The 15,731-nt window shown below is 64.0% G+C and overlaps 1 protein-coding gene across 7 annotated transcripts in view; it reads left to right on the plus strand.

Moving 5' to 3' along the window:
* Positions 1–1,995: 1,995 nt before the first annotated feature.
* Positions 1,996–15,731, plus strand: part of TPCN2 (two pore segment channel 2) — a 29,166-nt gene continuing 15,430 nt past the window's right edge. For 2 of the 7 annotated variants that reach the window (XM_047070719.1, XM_047070724.1), the window contains exons 1-9: positions 5,190–5,595; positions 6,026–6,090; positions 6,800–6,876; positions 7,222–7,399; positions 8,696–8,812; positions 12,244–12,350; positions 12,895–12,967; positions 14,064–14,166; positions 15,078–15,143. In XM_047070719.1, coding sequence (XP_046926675.1) covers positions 5,205–5,595; positions 6,026–6,090; positions 6,800–6,876; positions 7,222–7,399; positions 8,696–8,812; positions 12,244–12,350; positions 12,895–12,967; positions 14,064–14,166; positions 15,078–15,143 — 1,177 coding nt within the window. In that variant the 5' untranslated portion in view covers positions 5,190–5,204. Of the gene's footprint in view, positions 2,132–4,666; positions 5,596–6,025; positions 6,091–6,799; positions 6,877–7,221; positions 7,400–8,695; positions 8,813–12,243; positions 12,351–12,894; positions 12,968–14,063; positions 14,167–15,077; positions 15,144–15,731 lie in introns of those variants that run through there. The other 5 variants (XM_047070721.1, XM_047070722.1, XM_047070726.1 and 2 more) reach the window with 5 other exon arrangements.

Genomic DNA, 15,731 nt, shown 5'->3' on the forward strand with positions numbered 1-15,731 from the left:
AGATAACCACAGTGTTAACCTCCAGCACTTTTAAAAATGTGCCCACTGATTTGCTCAATGATTTTATTGTTATTTTGATTTGATTTGCATCCCACCGAGGCGAAGTTTGTTTCAAGCATCCTACATCTGTTGTTCCTCTGTGGTGAACTTCCTGTTCCAGTCCTTTGCTCCCCTTCCACCTAAGGAGAATCTAATGTTTTTCTTACTGATTTTTTTAATTAAAATAATTTTTGAAGCACTTTTATTTTTGAGAGACAGAGTGCAAGCAGGGGAGGTGCAGAGAGAGAGGGAGACATAGGGTCTGAAGCTGTCAGTATGGAGCCCGATGTGGGGCTCGAACTTAGAAGCGTGAGATCATGACCTGAGCCGAAGTCGGATGCCTAACCGACTGAGCCACCCAGTCGCCCCTTATGGATTTTTTTAAAAAAAGTTTATTTATTTATTTTGAGCGAATGAACAGGGGAGGGTGGAGAGGGAGAGAATCCCAAGCAGGCTCCATGCTGTCAGTGCAGAGCCTGACTCGGGGCCGAACCCAGGAACAATGAGATCATGACCTGAGCCGAAATCAAGAGTCAGACACTCAGTTGACTGAGCCACCCAGGCGCCCCCTTTCCTTGCTGGGTTTTTTTTTTTTTTTAATTTTTATTAAAAAAAATTTTTTTTTCAACGTTTATTTATTTTTGGGACAGAGAGAGACAGAGCACGAACAGGGGAGGGGCAGAGAGAGAGAGGGAGACACAGAATCGGAAACAGGCTCCAGGCTCTGAGCCATCAGCCCAGAGCCCGACGCGGGGCTCGAACTCACGGACCGCGAGATCGTGACCTGGCTGAAGTCGGACGCTTAACCGACTACGCCACCCAGGCGCCCCTTCCTTGCTGGTTTTTAAGAGCTCTGTGGGAGGCAGAATTTTGGCTCCCTTGACCTTCACCTCCTGGCATCACACTAGTGGTTAAGGTAGGATAGCTGGCTAAAGGGATTTGCAGATGTAATTTAAGTTACTAACCAGCTGATCTTAAAATAAAATGATCCTGGGTTATCTGATGCGCCCAATGTAATGACAGGAGTCCTTAAAAGAAAGAGATGGGGCAGAAGGAGGAAGTTGGAGAGACTGGAGGCATCCTGCTGCATTTTGAAGCATGAGAGAGATTCAGTGCACTTTTGCTGGCTTTGATGATGGAAGGGGCCATGAGGGGAGGAATGTGGTAGTCTCTAGAAGCTGAGAATGATCCCTGGTGGACGTCCAGCAAGAAACAGGGACTGCCGTCGTAGCCTCCCGGCAGTGAATCTGCCAACCGTGTGCATGAGCCTGGCTCAGGCCAGCCAACACCTTGACTTTGGCCTTGTGAGGCCCTGGTGGGAGAACCCGATCCAGCCGCTGGACTTCTGACCTCCAGGACCGAGAGGTGATAAATGGGAGTGGTTTTAGGTAAATTTGCAGAAATGTGTCACCACAGCAATGGGAAACAAGCTTTATGTGTTAACGTTAAAAAGACTTCATATACATGTTGTAAATATTTTTCAAGAGTGTTACTGGTCTTTTCAAAGTTTACCCCTAACTATATTTAATCTCAAGTTCCATTTTGGGGGGATATCCTTTGGGGTGATCCCCGCGTGCCCAACACTCAACATGCAAAACACAGAGTCCTGGGCCCTGCTCCGAGTTTCTGATTCGGGGAGTGCCCGGGAATCGGCCTTTTTCCCAGTGCCCAGGTGCTGCTGACGCACCCGGCCCGGGGACCGCGGTCGCCGGAGGCATTCCGCCCAGCCCTGGGAGGTCCTTAGAGCCCCTCCCTGCGGGGAAGGAAGCTGAGCCCCGCCCCTGACAGGCGGGGCCTAGGAAGGCCCCCGCCTCCTCACGCGAATCCTCCGTTCTTATTGGCCGGTGGCGAAGGGGCATCCCCTGTGTCACAGCGCGGTCCGCTCCTCCTCCCGACCTCCGGGGGCGGGGACGCCACGCCTGCGCAGTGGAGCTCGCGCGCGGAGTTCTGCGCTCCGGTGAAGGTCCGGCGGCGCGCGGCGACCCCATGGAGGAGCCACGGGAGGAGTCGGAGCCCCTTCTGAGCCGGGCCCGGGGCGGCAGTGGCCGCCCGGCGGGCTCGACCGGCTCCCGCGGCGTCCGCGTTGGGCCTGGTGAGCGGCGGCGTGGCGAGGGGAGCGGGCCGCAGGGGTGGCGCGTGGGGTCCTCCCCCCCGCCCCGGCCCCGCGCCATCCGCTGCCGTCGCGCCCACCCCCGGGCCGGCGTCCGAGCGGGCGCGGGGCGCCTGGGGAGCCGCCCTGCGGACCCGGGCACTGGCGCGGGTGCGGAGTCGGCCAAGCGCTGCAGGGTCGCGCCCTGCCTCCGACCAGCCGGCCTCGGCCAGCCCGGGGCAGCCAGCGCCGTGCAGCCCCCTCGATGCGTCTCGGGTGGACCCACGCCTCGCGGATCGCCTTGGTGACTCCTAGGAAGCAGCACTTCCGTTTTCCTCCCGGTTATTATGGGGGAAACTGAGGCACGGAGAGGGGCGGGCCCATACTCCGGGTCACCCAGCGGGGAGGTGGCTGAGGTGGGATTCGAACCCCGCTGGGAGTAGACTTGGGAGTCCTTTCAGTCTGCCCTCTCATTCCGGGTGCCCGGAGGCTCCCCAGGGGCTGGTCCCCCTTCAGTTTGGGGTTGGGGCGGGGGCGGTCCCCCCACCCCCCACCGGGGCCAGGGAGGAAGCTTCCTCCCTTTGCCCTCTGCAGCTCCCTCCTGTCCTTCCTGTTTACGGCAGAGAAATTGCCGAATCCCGAGGAGGGCGGGAGGGTGGAGTCCAGCGGTCTCTGGCAGACGCCCGGGGGGTTGGGAAGGGCCTCAGCCTCATCTTGCAGAGAAGGAAACCGAGGCCCGGCCCGGAGAGTATCCCGGATCTGTCCAAGGTCAGCCCTGGGATCTGTTGCTAGTGCCGAGCTGGGTGCTCCTTCCAGGGCCACTTTCCTTTTCCGGACTTAACTTTCTTCCTGGGTCCAGGAGGGGCCTGTGGTGTGCGCCCATCCGTGGACTGGGGGGATGGGTGCCTGACCCCAGACAAGAAAACCGGAGGCCGAGGCAGCCACCTGCCTGCCCATCTCAGAGGCTGTCCCCCAGGAAAGGTCTCCATCCAGCACGGATCCCTGGACAAGGGACATAGGACGTGGCGGCATTTGGGTGTCGGGGGGGGGGGGTTGCAGGCTTTGTGTCTGGAGGTCGGAGTGTCTTTCTCCTGCTGTCACTTCTGGCTGTGTGACCTTGGCAGGTTGCCTAACCTCTCCAAGCTTCAGTAAAACCTCTCTGAGCTTCAGTAAAAGGGAGGGAGTCGGAGGGGCTGACCTGAGGGGCGTTGTGACGATTCGGAGAGATTGCTGGGAATGCCCTCTGCACGGGGCCCGGCCAGGTGGCGGAGATGGGGCAGTCGGTGCTGATGGCCATTCTGGGCCTGATTGTGCAGGTCCTACCTAGTCTTGGCAGAGTGGACGGCAGGCCGCTGAGACCTGCATTGTAAGCCAGGAGCCAGGGCCAGGCGGCGTGGACCATGAGAGAGGGCTCTTTGTCCCGACGCCATGCCTCGATGAGGCTTCCCGAGAGCGTGAGGGGACGCTCTGTGTTCTGAGTCTCCCCGGCTAGGCTGTTGGCCCCGGGGGCAGGGGGGACCGAGAACGGCTGGTCACCTCCCAGCTCCCTAGCGGGGCTCCTAGGTGGGGTTCGTCCTGCAGTCGGATTCTCCTGCCAACCGGGGTCCGGGGACTGTGCTGCCCCACAGACCCTGCGGTCAGGTCCTTCTGACCCAGCCTCACCTCACGGGCTGCAGGGAGAGGGTGGCTGGTTTCTTGTTCCTGGTCGGGGCGCCCCCCCCCCCCCACCCCCCCGCCTCTGGCTACGGAAAAGTCAGAGGCCGAGGGATTGTCGTGATATGGAAGGGGCTTTTAGAATAATACCTAGTAGCTACAGCAGCCCATTCAGTCTGCATAGCCGTGCCGTCGCATCTGACCTGTAAGGGGAAACTGAGGCATAGAGGTGCGGGGGCTTGCCCAGGGTCCTCAGGGAGCTGGTCGGGGTCCCAGGCAGGCAGGGCAGGGTGGAGCCTGGAACAGGAGAGGGGGCTTAGACTGGATGTTGGGGATGGTGGGGGGCGGGGGGCTTGGGGCAGAGGCAGAGAGACTGGTCCAGGGCTGATGTGGGAGCAGCGTTGGAGCCCCTGCTGTCCTCTGCTCTCTGTGGCAGACATTCTACGCTGACATTCCAACCTGGTGTGCCCTGCGATTGCCACCTGGGGTGATGGTCCCTAGACCGCCACGTTGGGAGACAGTGCTCTGGGTAGGGCCAGGGCATGGAGTCTTGGGAGAGCTTGGCCTTGGTGGGGCCGAGTTCAAGATGAGTGGCTCGGAGGGCGTAGGGTGGAGGAAGCGGCGGGACGGGTGGTGGGCAAGGGGGGCGTCGGCCGCACCAGGCTGAGGGCAGTGTGGACTTCCTCCTGGAGCGCTGGGGACTTGTGGGAAGCTGTGACATGCTCATGACTGAGGATCTGTGACGAGATACCCCTGGCCGCTGGTGTCGGGGGCTGCAGAGCAGGTGGCGTGGCCCTTCTGAGGTTTGGTGTCCTGAGGCCCGGGCGAGAGGTGTGATGAGTGCCGGACAGTCCCCGGGTGCCTGACACCCCTGGCCAGTGATGGCTTGTCTGGGCGTGAGCCCCTTCCGCTGCACCCCACGCCTGGGCGTGGAGTGAGCCCGGAGGCTCTCCTTGTCCAGGAAGCTTGTATCCTTAGATCTCTCCAGGCTGAGATCCCATCTCTTATCCGGGGATTTGGTAACATGGGGCCTCTTGCCGGCCCTCAGACCACCCTGCCCTCACAGGCTCCCCTCTTTCGCTGTTCACTCATTCACGCGATAAAGCAGCTTTGAGGACTGCCGCGTGCCGAGCCCTGCACTGTCCGGGGCTCCCTACGGCAGGGGATAGAACAGAGTGCCATCTGATCACAGTTCTTCCCAGGATGCTGTCGGGGAAGCAGGCTGTCACCACCCTCAGAGCCTCCCTGGGAGAACTTCCAGGGCGTGGAGGTTATACATGGGGGGAAACCGAGGCCCAGATGGAGGGCGGGGCTCGCTTTGGGTGACACGGCGTGCCGTGTCTAGTCTCCTACCTGTGTCCAGGGTCCCCCGCATCCCTGCTTGGCCCCCGGACCCTGCTGCAGGAGCCCTGAGGACAGGTGCATGTGCTTCCCTGGGGATGGCGGGCAGAGTGGGGCAGTGGTCCACGGCCTGCTCCGCTTCTGGCTTTGGTACCTCTGCTCTAGAGCCGTGCACACGTCTGTGTGTTCTCTGTACCGGTTAAGGGCAGTTTTCAGAAGCTGCTGGCCCAAAGGGGCCACGTGTGAAAATAGAATCTTCAACAGGAACCGCTGCCGTGTCATTTCCCGGATCCGGGAGCTGCTGGGGCTGCGTGCGGGCTCTTCTCCCCGCCCCCGGGGCCCGGGCTGCCTGGGCTGCACCCTCTCTCCTGGGCGCCGGGCAGTGAGGTTCCTCCGTTGCTGCGAACCGCGGCTCCTCATGCCTGCCTTCTCCCTTTGTGTCCAGCAACAGCTTCTGCACCAGAGCCACAGAGGTGGCCCTTGCCCCACGATCAGTGGACAGAACCCGAGGCCGCAGGGACTGATCTCGTTTGCGGCTTATGGCTCCTTGATGGGCAGGGGACAGGGGTGCTGGGATGGCTTCAAGCCGCCTGACTTCAAGGCCCCTTGCAGTCGGGAGCCTTCCTGGGGCCCACGGAGGCTCCGTCCATCCTCCTGGGCCCTGAGGCCCCAAGTTGCTGGTTGGTGAAGGCGGCAGAAGGGCAGTGACGGCCGCACAGTCCTCCCTGTGCCAGCCCGGGTCTGGGGCTCTCTTGTGTGCAAACTCGCGGCAGGGCGAAAGGCCGGTCATTCCAGGGCCTTAGGAAAGAATGCCTCCAAGTTCTCTCCTTGAGCTCAGTGGCCCTGTAGCAGGTGAGTGCCACGTGATCCCCCACGTCACCTGATGTGTGTCTCTGCCTGCAGGTGCTGCGTCCAGGCAGGATCTCTGCTTTGACCAGGCTGCCGTCTTCATCGAAGATGCCATCCAGGTGGGTGGCACCCGTTCCCGGTGGCTGGGCCTGGGCCCGCCTCTAGGTTTTGTGGGGACTGGGTGACGGCTGCCCCCATGGGCCCCTCCTCGCTGTCCTGGGGCCAGGGCCTCGGTCGCTGGACCGTGTGGCCATGATTACCGTGATGATGGGCACTTTGGGCACGGCTCGCCTGGAGTCCTCCCTAAAGCAGGTGGGCACTGGGTGCTCTTCTGAACCCTGGAAACGCTCGTTTCGTTGAGTTACCACCTACTGAGGGCCTGTCCGGGTCTTGGGAAAGATGCTCCAAGATGGCCAGACCATCCCCTGCCGGAAAATGCTATTGAGGCTCAATTCGGGAAATAGAATATGGAAGGGAGCAGTGTGCCAGGTGGGGGGCATCCTGGAGAGCGGCACCGTTGTAGGGCCTTGCACGGCAGAGGGGACAGCGTCACAGGCAGGCAGAGGGCACAGCTGTGCGCTTAGAAACAGGTATCCACGCGGGGCAATGGATGCCCAGGGTGTCCTGAGTCTGCCTGCTAACGTGCCCCTGCTGGGCCACGAGAGAGCCCTTTCTCCACGTGTGCGATCGAGTGGACTCCGGTCCACGGCCTGTGTCCCCGCCTAGGGCCCGTCGAGGGGTCAGCGGGGGCCCTGCACGGGGCTGGCCGTGCTGCGTGGCTCCGAAGGGGCCCCCGCTCACGCTCTCCCGTGCGTCTTTGACCTTCAGTACCGCTCCATTAACCACCGCATGGACGCCAGGTCGATGTGGCTTTACCGACTGTATTACTCCAACACCTTCCAGTGGTGAGAAGGGGCACGCTGCGCGGGGTGCCTGCGGCCTGGCTGGGTGGGGGGAGGCCGGCTCAGGGTCCAGGCGGGCTCCCCCTCCCCTCTCTCCTGGCCACGGGGCCCAGCCCACGGAAAGCAGGGCCCTCCCGGCGATGAGGTCCAGCCACGCCACTGAGTTTTGGCCTGGGCACCGTCAGCTGACCGCTCCAGAGTGGGCACAGACCGCGAGGCGGGGGCTCTGCTTCTGGAAGCCACCGAGTGTGGCCTGCTGTCCTGCCCGGCCCTCTGCCGGCCGATGTGCTTTGCGGCCCAGAGCCTCGCTGGCTCGTGCGTTTCAATTAGTTCTGGTTCTTTTCTCAGGACGTTGAGCCTCACCATCTCCTTGATCCTGCTTTTGGCTTTTATCGAGACCCCTTCCTCGCTCACTAGCACCGCGGACGTCCGCTTCCGCTCGGCCCCCTGGGACCCGCCCTGTGGCCTCACCGAGAGCGTCGAGGCGCTCTGCCTGCTGGTCTTTGTGGCTGACGTGTCTGTGAAGGTGAGCTGGGCGCCATCAGGTGCCAGAGCGCGGGGGCCGGTGCCCCCCCAGCCTGCGTGCTGCCCTCCGGATTAATCTTTACGCTCCCGGAGCTGGCTGCCTTTTTTCTCTGACTGTACCTTCCCCCTGTGAGCAAAGGCCTGGGTTGGTTGGAGGACAAGAGACCCCGTCAGCTCTTCTCTCTCCGGACTGAACTGAGTCTGGGTTCGGGCCTGCCGGGTGCACGGCCTCGCGGGGCCTCCGGGAGTGGCCCGGGGTCTGGCAGTGCCTCTGTGAGGAGAGACCCCGATGGAACAAGAGAGGACCGGTGGTCTCGCTCGTGGGCCGCCCTCCCGCCCCCATGAGAGGAGGAACACGGGAGGAGGTGGGTGTGGGCTGGAAAAGGACCGGCTGCCGCGCGGTCTGACCCGAGTCCTTCGGGAAGCTGGAGGTGGGTCCGGCCTTCCTCATGTGAACTTCTGAGCCACGTCAGGGGTTCAGAGCCATAGCGGCTTCCCAGCACGATGCGGAGGGGCCGAGAGATCTTCCTGTGGGCCGCACGTCCTGTTACTTTGGTCGAACGGTAGTGATCCCAGCGCCACAGGCCCAGCCGAGCACACGCAGCTGGCCACGGAGCCCCAGGTAGTGCGGCAGACTGTCCCCAGAGCCCCGCAGGGCCTTGGTCTGGTGCCCGCCGGGCTGTCCTGCTGTGGGGGTGGCTTCGGGCCCCTGCTGCTGGCGCTGGGGGCCGTGGGGGACCGAGGGCCCGGACCGCTTCACATTGTTTCTTTTTTAGCCCACGATGTGTTTATGGGTTTGAGGGTTTTCAGACTGGAACTGAAACTGGGGAGCGGTTCTCATTAGCGTCTTCCGAACGGTTGGGACGGTTGGGGAGTCTTGAAAGATAGAGAGCGTACATTTTTGTCTGCGCAGCGTGACCTCTGGATGCCCCTGCTGCCGGTGGGGCTCTTGGCACCTGGCCAGTGGGCCCCCGAGGAAGACCTGGTCTAGACGGTTCTGGGTGTGGGCCGGCCCTAACCAGAAGCGGACCACGAGTGCCGTTGCCCCTTTTCCAGAACGGCTCTTTTCCAGAGTGGTTTCTGTGTGCGAGCCAGACTGGCGGCCGGGGCGGGCAGGACCGATGGGGAGGCGGGCCAGAGGGGTTAAAGTGCCCGAGGTCACCAGCGGGCTGGGGGGGGGGGTCTCTGCTGCGGGCGCCCCGGTCTCACCCCTGCGCGTCCACGGCCTCGGACCGGCTGCAGGGCTGGTGTCTGTGGGGCTGCCCGCTCGCCCGCTCACCCACCGCCTCTCTTGCAGAGCTATCTGGTTGGATGGGCCCAGTTCCGGAAGAACCCCTGGCTGCTGGCCTACCTCGCAGTGCTGGTCGTGTCTCTCGCGGACTGGATCGTGTCGCTGAGTCTGGTTTGCCAGGAGGTAGGTGGTGCGGTGGCTCCGAGGCGGGAGCGGGGAGCTCTGGGTGGCCCATCTGCTGCCCGTCTCTTCCCACCCTCCTAGCATTTCAGTCGGCTGCTGGCCTTGTCCCGTCCTGTAGAAGAAGGCCCGTCCTGAGGCCTGGGGAGGGCACAGGGATTGCTAATTCCTGCCTCCCCACTTGTCAGCTGAATTTCTTGCCCGCCTGGGTCCCCCAGGAAAGCACATCCAGGGCCTCGCGCCCAGAGCTCTGGGGCCTGCGGTAAGAAGGCCCACATTGGCCACCGGTCCCCAAACCTCTCTGGCTGCACCATCCCCCCCCACCCGGATGCTCTGCCCCGTGATTGGATAGAGGAGAAGCAGGGAAAGTGGGTGTGGGGACATCCGTGTCCCTCAGGGCCAGTCGGGGACACAAGCCCATTGGGTGCTTTAGCCAAGAGAGTTTACATAGGGGCTTAAACAGGTGTCGAGTAACCGACAAAGCAGAACGGGGCCCCGAGGGACACAGAACTGCAGGAAGCTCGGGGGACAGGCCCCCAGAGCTGGCGCCCCGCCCCTGGCATCTGGAGGGGTGCAGATCACCAGTGCCCCTGCGGAGACTGCTTGGTTCTGGGAGTGCCGGAGGCAGGGCCGGCTGGCAGTCCCAGGGCGTGGGCACCTGCCCTAGGGACAGCAAGGGGACAGCAGGGAGCCGTCCGTCTGCCCCTCCGGTGTCCCAGCCTCTGTCCACGCCCTCGCTGGCAGAAGTAAGCGGGGAGCCGCTGCCGAGAGAGAGAGCTGCAGGGCTGACGAGGGGAGGGCGCCAAGGGGAGGGCGCAGGGCCCGCCTCCCGCTTCCTAGCAGGAAAGAGCCTCGTTAGCTTACGAACCCACATCTGCGCAACAGGCCAGGAAGACCGAGCACAGCTCAGACCTCGCTTTGTTATCGGTGGGGCCCTCACTGCCACTTACAAGTTCCTCTCCCTCTGCGTCCCGCGGCCCTTGCCTCCGCCAGCTCCCCAGCAACTCGGGGCGCTTCCCCTCAAATGGGGACCCAGGCCTCCACTCCTGGCTGTCCTTGGCAGATGGACACCCCTGCTGGCACGGCACCCTGCTTTGCATGAATTCTTACGTGTGTCCCTGGTGGAGCGCCCCCCCCCCCCCCCCAGAGCAGCAGGACACTGAATCGTGGGGTTGGGGAGGAGTTGCTGTTCCTGTCACGTCCTGGTGCTCAGAGCCTGTGATGCGCCTTCTGGTCCCACAGAGGGCTGTGCCCCACAGCTGGGGTCACTGAGCCTGCCTAGGGCCGTTGGGCCCTCCCGCGGGCCAGGCACTTCAGGGTGAGGGCCATCGTGAGGCCAGGGGGGGCTGTGGGGCTGCCCTGAAGCAGCGTGGGCCCCTGAGGCTCAGAGGGTGGCCCCTGGGTGGCCCCAGGCAGAGCCCCAGCCCGCACGCCTGTCTGTCCGGTGAGGATAGCGCCCCTGCCTGGGGAAGGGGCATATCGCAGTCACCCACCCCCTGCCAGGGGGCCGCATCGGGCTGGGTGAGCCGAATTGAACCGGGCTCTGCTTCTGGAGGGCAGGGTGTCAGTGGTGCCCTGGGGGGAGAGGCTTGCACATTACAGGACGCGTCCTTCCGTGTCTTGTGGGTGTTCACTCTGCCCATCCACACATGCGCTTCCTGGACCCCATCCCCTGTGGTCTGGCCTGTTCTTTCCGTGCCCTGATCCCAGGAATCGTTACGTTTCCCAGTATAGACGGGGCGGACCCCGCTTGCCGCAAAGCTTTCCCTTCAGTACCGTCTCGGGGGGGATTCTCCCGATTGAGGCTGGAATGCCACAGGTGGTCCACTGGGTAGAGTCAGCCCATCACCCAGAACCGTCCAGAAACCAGGCCCCAGGTTTCTCCCTGTGGCCAGCTGGCCAGTCATAACTCACACAGGCACCAGGGCGGGGAGGGCGGGCAGGAGAACCAGGGGCATCCCACCCACTCCGGTCTAGTCTCTCACGTCCATTTCTACTTTGTGGCCAGGAGGGTCACATCCCTCGTGGTCTACCGGTGACCGGATGGGCCATGGTCACGACTCTGCCGTGCCTCTTTCTCACGGGGGACTAGGTATCTGCAGATCAGTGGTGAGCTGTGAGTCTGTGTGGGCCTCCCAGGGGCACCCCACCCTGGCCCTAGGCTGGCGTCTAATCAGAGTTGAGTCTTGTGGATGAACCTTCCCATCCTTCATCAAGGCCACATGTCTCCGTGTCCATGACCTGACGTGGCCCCCGTGTCAGGAGGGCCCTTGGCAGGTCGGGTCACTACACCCGGGGAGAAGCCGCACCCTGTCCCGTGTCTGATTACTGGTGAGGGTCCAAGACCCCGGGTGCGGGTGCCAGCAGGGCCTTCAGCCCCTGCCTGGCCTAGAGGGATGGCTGGAAGATTCGGGATACGGGCCCTGAGGCAAGGTTCCTTCCAGGGGCGGCGAGAGGATCATGGGCGAGCTGGGGACGCTGGTTCCTCAGCCCACGGGGCAGGGCTGGGGGCGTGGCCCTGAGCGTCCTGAGCCGGGAGCTGGGCCCCTTCCGAGGGTGCGAGTAGCCGAGGGAGGTTGAGTCAGGCCTTGGGATCACCTGTGGTGCAGACGATCCGGAGGGTCTGCCGTGTGCTGGAGGGAGCTCATTCGGTCGCGAGAGACACCTGCGGGTGCGCGGCAGGATTCCAGAGCGGTCTGAGCAGAGAGGGGGGCCAAGGCCGCAGCCAGCGGGACGGCGAGGGGCGGGCCCTGGGCGGGCCAGAGTGGGCCTCCGGGCAGTCCGTAGGGCCTGGGGCTGACCTAGCTGTGCTTCTGAGACAAGAAGCCCAGGGGGCCCGGAGTCTGGAGCTGAGAGCTGGGAGGGGCGGGTGGACGTGGGAGGGACAGTCATCACCGTGAGCCTGAAAACCAAGAGGCCTGATGAGCTCGCCAGAGTGCGAGGCCTCAGAGGGCAGGAGGGGCCCTGGGCGCCAGCACTCGGGTCAGGCCCCGGGAGACGGCCCGAAGCACTGGGCAGACTCAGGCCTGGAGGTCACCGGACAGGAGGACCGGCTGGGTCGGGAGCGGGGACACGCGGGGCGGGTGGAGGGGTGAGTGGGGGGGCGAGGGTTCTGTTGCGAGTGAAGGTGTCGGGACACGTGGTGTCTTGCTAGCAGATGAGGGAGAAGGGGCGCCTGAGGGGGGCCCTCGAGAAGGCCGGGGGGTCCCGAGGACAGTGGGGGGGTGGGGCGCGGGGCGCGGCCCCTGGGTGCTCTGATCGCAGGGATGGCCCCTTGGCAGGGGTGTGAGGAGGAGGGTGTGGAGCCCGAGGTGGAAGCTGGGGCGTGCAGGGGCAGGAGGGGCAGGGGCAGGGGCGTGAGCGGGGCCCGGGGCTCTTCGGCCTTCTGCCCCCGGCCTGGGTGGAAACGGGGGCCCCTTTCTGCCGTCTTTCAGCCCCTGCGGATTCGCAGGCTCTTTCGCCCCTTCTTCTTGATGCAAAACTCCTCCATGATGAAGAAGACGCTCAAGTGTATCAGGTCGTCGCTGCCGGAAATGGCCAGGTGGGCTCGCCGGGCGGGTGGGGTCTCCTGCTCCCTGCTGTGCCGTCGGGGCGCCGGGACTGCGGCCTGGGGAGGCCGGTGGGTGGGTGCTGGGGCCTCCCGGCAGCCCCTTAGCGGCCTTGTGCCCCCTGCCTGATAGCTGCAGAGCCCTGCGGGTGCTCCCTTCTGCCCCGCTGTGGCCGTGACCCCTCCCCGCCCGCTCTCCTCCCGTCCCTCCCCCGGTTCTCTCTCCGTCCCCTCCCCCTGCGGCTCACATGGGTGACCCCTCACGTTCCAGCCCAGATGGCTGGACGTGGCCTTCCCCTCTGGGAGACGGGGTCCTTGGACCCCCAGGAAGTGCTTTTGGGGTCACCGATCGTCCCTGCCAGGGAAAGAGGGCTGGCTCCCTTAGGGCGGGACCAGTAGCTGAGTGCACGGCGGGCTCTGTTGGGGCAGGGAGTTCCCCGTGCGGTCGGGTTGGCTGTCCCTAGTCGCTTGTCCGCTTGGGTGCGTGGGGTGCGTGGGGTGCGTGTCCCGTGCTGAGCGCCCTTCCCCACCTCCCCAGTGTCGTGCTGCTGCTGGCACTGCACCTGTGCGTCTTCACCATGCTTGGGATGCTTCTCTTCACAGGCGAGAAGGTACGGTGCTCTGCTCTGACCCGGCCCGGGGCCTTGGGGTTTGGGTGGACAGGGCGGCCCAGGGGAAGCTTCCGGGTCATTCTGGGGCCCGGTTAGGCTGCCTGCCCTAGCCTGGTGACCAGGGTCAGTGTCGGCCCACCCAGGCTCCGGGGTCTCTCTACGTGGCCGGTCTTCCGTGCACCCCTGATGGGGCCCCCGGGTGCCCCCTGCCTCGCGGGCTCAGGGCCGGTCTGCCTGGTGGCCCTCCTTCCGTCTCCCCTCCCTGCCCCGTCACTCACCCGGCTTTCTTTGCACCCCTGTTAGACGGAGGCCCCCTCATTCTGGCATTTGGGGCCCTCGGGATGGACTGCACCACCGTCCCTGTCACGGCACCTGCCTGTCCCCTCTTCCTCTTCTCCAGCTGTGGAGAAGCTCTTCTCCCCCCCCCCCCCCCCCGCCCCTGTCCCCTTCTTCCAGCTCCTCACTGCTCCTTGGCCCCCAGTGGCTTGTTGCTGTGTGGAGGTGTCTCCCACCTGTCGCCCCGGTCCCCCCGCCCCATGCATCTGTGGTCCGGCGTGTCCTTCCTCATGTCCCGGCCAGGGCTGCTGTCCTCAGGCCTAGAGCTGTCCTGCCTCTGTCCTGGGAACGTGGCCGATGGTCAGCCAAGGCCGGTTTTCATTGAACTTGTGGTATTTGGGGGTTCAGGCTGTGCTGTCCATGAGGGGGGACTGAAAACTGTCCTTTCTGACTCCGGGAGAGCTGGAGCTGCCGTGTGTGTGTGTGTGTGTGTGTGTGTGTGTGTGTGTGTGTCTGTGTGTGTCTGTCCATGTGGTTGTGTGGTCGTGTGTGCTGTGTCTGCGTGTGTCTCGGCCAGGGCGGCTGAGAGCTTTTCGCCGTGGTTCCCAGCAGACCCTCTTTGGTGGCCGGTGTCCCTGTGGGTGCACGGCCTCCCTGAACACTGGCTCTTGGGCCCAGAGGCCGCGAGTGAGGTCCTGTCTGTGAGTGCAGAGCCTGCTGGGGAGTGATGGGGACATGGCAGGTCAGGGGATGCTGACCTCTCAATGGCCGCTGGGGCAGAGGCCCGACGGCGCCTCAGAGCTGTCACGTTCACTCTCAGCAGGACGACGGGCAGGACCGGGAGAGGCTGACGTACTTTCGCAACCTGCCGGAGGCCCTGACCTCCCTCCTGGTGCTGTTGACCACGGCCAACAACCCTGACGGTGTGTGAGGAGTGGGGAGAGGCCCCGGGGGGGGGGGGCAGCTTTGGTTGTCGCTGGGCCGCAGAGCCGGGCTCCGGGCCGCGGGGGTGCCGAAGGCCTTTTTATCGCCCGGGGGAGGATGACACTGGCTTCTCTCCCTCCCTTGGTTTTCTTTCCCTGTTTGTCTTTTCCCTCATTCTTCCTGCCTTTTTCCTTTTTCTTCCGTTTTTTTCCCGTCTCCTGTGCTCGCTTCCTCCCTTCGCGTCTGTTCCCTTCGCCTTGTCTTTCCCCTGTCTCCTGACTTCACCGGGAAGCTAAGAACGCATGAGATGTGTGTCTGGCGGGGCCCCCGGTGGCCTCCTCTCTGAGGCCTGACCGCTTTCCCTGTTGCCCCCCGGGCCCGGCCCTGGGTCTCAGGTGGCGGTGGCTGCCGGGGCCTCTCTGTCTGGGCGAGCGGTACGGCCAGGGTGGGGTGCCGTAGGCCTCCAGGGCTTGGCCGTGGCCTGGTCCCCTGGCTGGTGACTTTCGTCTTGGGCGCGGGGGCGATCCCCCCATCACAGAGACCTTCCCGGGAGGGCAGCCCCCGGCTTCCACACCCAGGGAGAGCTGTGCAGCGGGACCCCGAGCGTTGTGCCCATGCGTCCCCTGAGTCCTAGCGAGTCACCCGAGGGAGAGCTGACCTTCCGGTCTGCGGGGAGTTGACAGGGGAGCAGATCTCAGCGGAAGGGAGGAGCAGCCTTGAGAAGTAGTGAGCCCTCCATTCCGAGGGTGTGCCGGCAGAGCCGGGGGTCGGCATTGGACCAGAAGGCCTCCTGGGTCTCCCAGCCGAGCCCTTCTCTCCTCTGGGAGGCAGACGGCGTGGGGCCGTGAGGGGATCGGACGGGACGCTGAGGTGGGAGCAGGGCTCAGTCTCTCCGCTTTCTTTCTCCTAGTGATGACTCCTGCGTACTCCAAGAACCGGGCCTATGCCATTTTCTTCATAGTCTTCACCCTGATAGGTAAGTTCCGGTGGGTCTGCAGGGGTCGCTCAGGACAAGATTCTGCCCCCAGTGGCAAGATTGCGAATGCTCAGGTGTGAGTGTGCCCTCCTGACCCCATGACCTCCCCCCATGTGCCCTCCCGACCCCATGACCTCCCCCCATGTGCCCTCCTGACTCCATGACCTCCCCTCATGTGCCCTCCTGACTCCATGACTTCACCCCAGTGTGCCCTCTTGACCCCATGACCTCCCCCCATGTGCCCTCCTGACCCCATGACTTCACCCCAGTGTGCCCTCTTGACCCCATGACCTCCCCCCATGCGCCCTCCTGACCCCATGACTTCACCCCAGTGTGCCCTCCCGACCCCATGACCTCCCCTCATGTGCCCTCCTGACCCCATGACTTCACCCCATGTGCCCTCCCGACCCCATGACCTCCCCCCATGTGCCCTCCTGACCCCATGACCTCACCCCAGTGTGCCCTATTGACCCCATGACCTCCCCTCATGTGCCGTCCTGACCCCATGACTTCACCCCATGTGCCCTCCCGACCCCATGACCTCCTCCCTTGTGCCCTCCCGACCCCATGACCTCCCCTCATGTGCCC

The sequence above is a fragment of the Lynx rufus genome, unplaced genomic scaffold (assembly GCF_022079265.1).
Source record: "Lynx rufus isolate CCGP_SWC_20201006 ecotype Redwood Valley unplaced genomic scaffold, mLynRuf1.p SCAF_9, whole genome shotgun sequence".
Classification (NCBI taxonomy): Eukaryota; Metazoa; Chordata; class Mammalia; order Carnivora; family Felidae; genus Lynx; species Lynx rufus.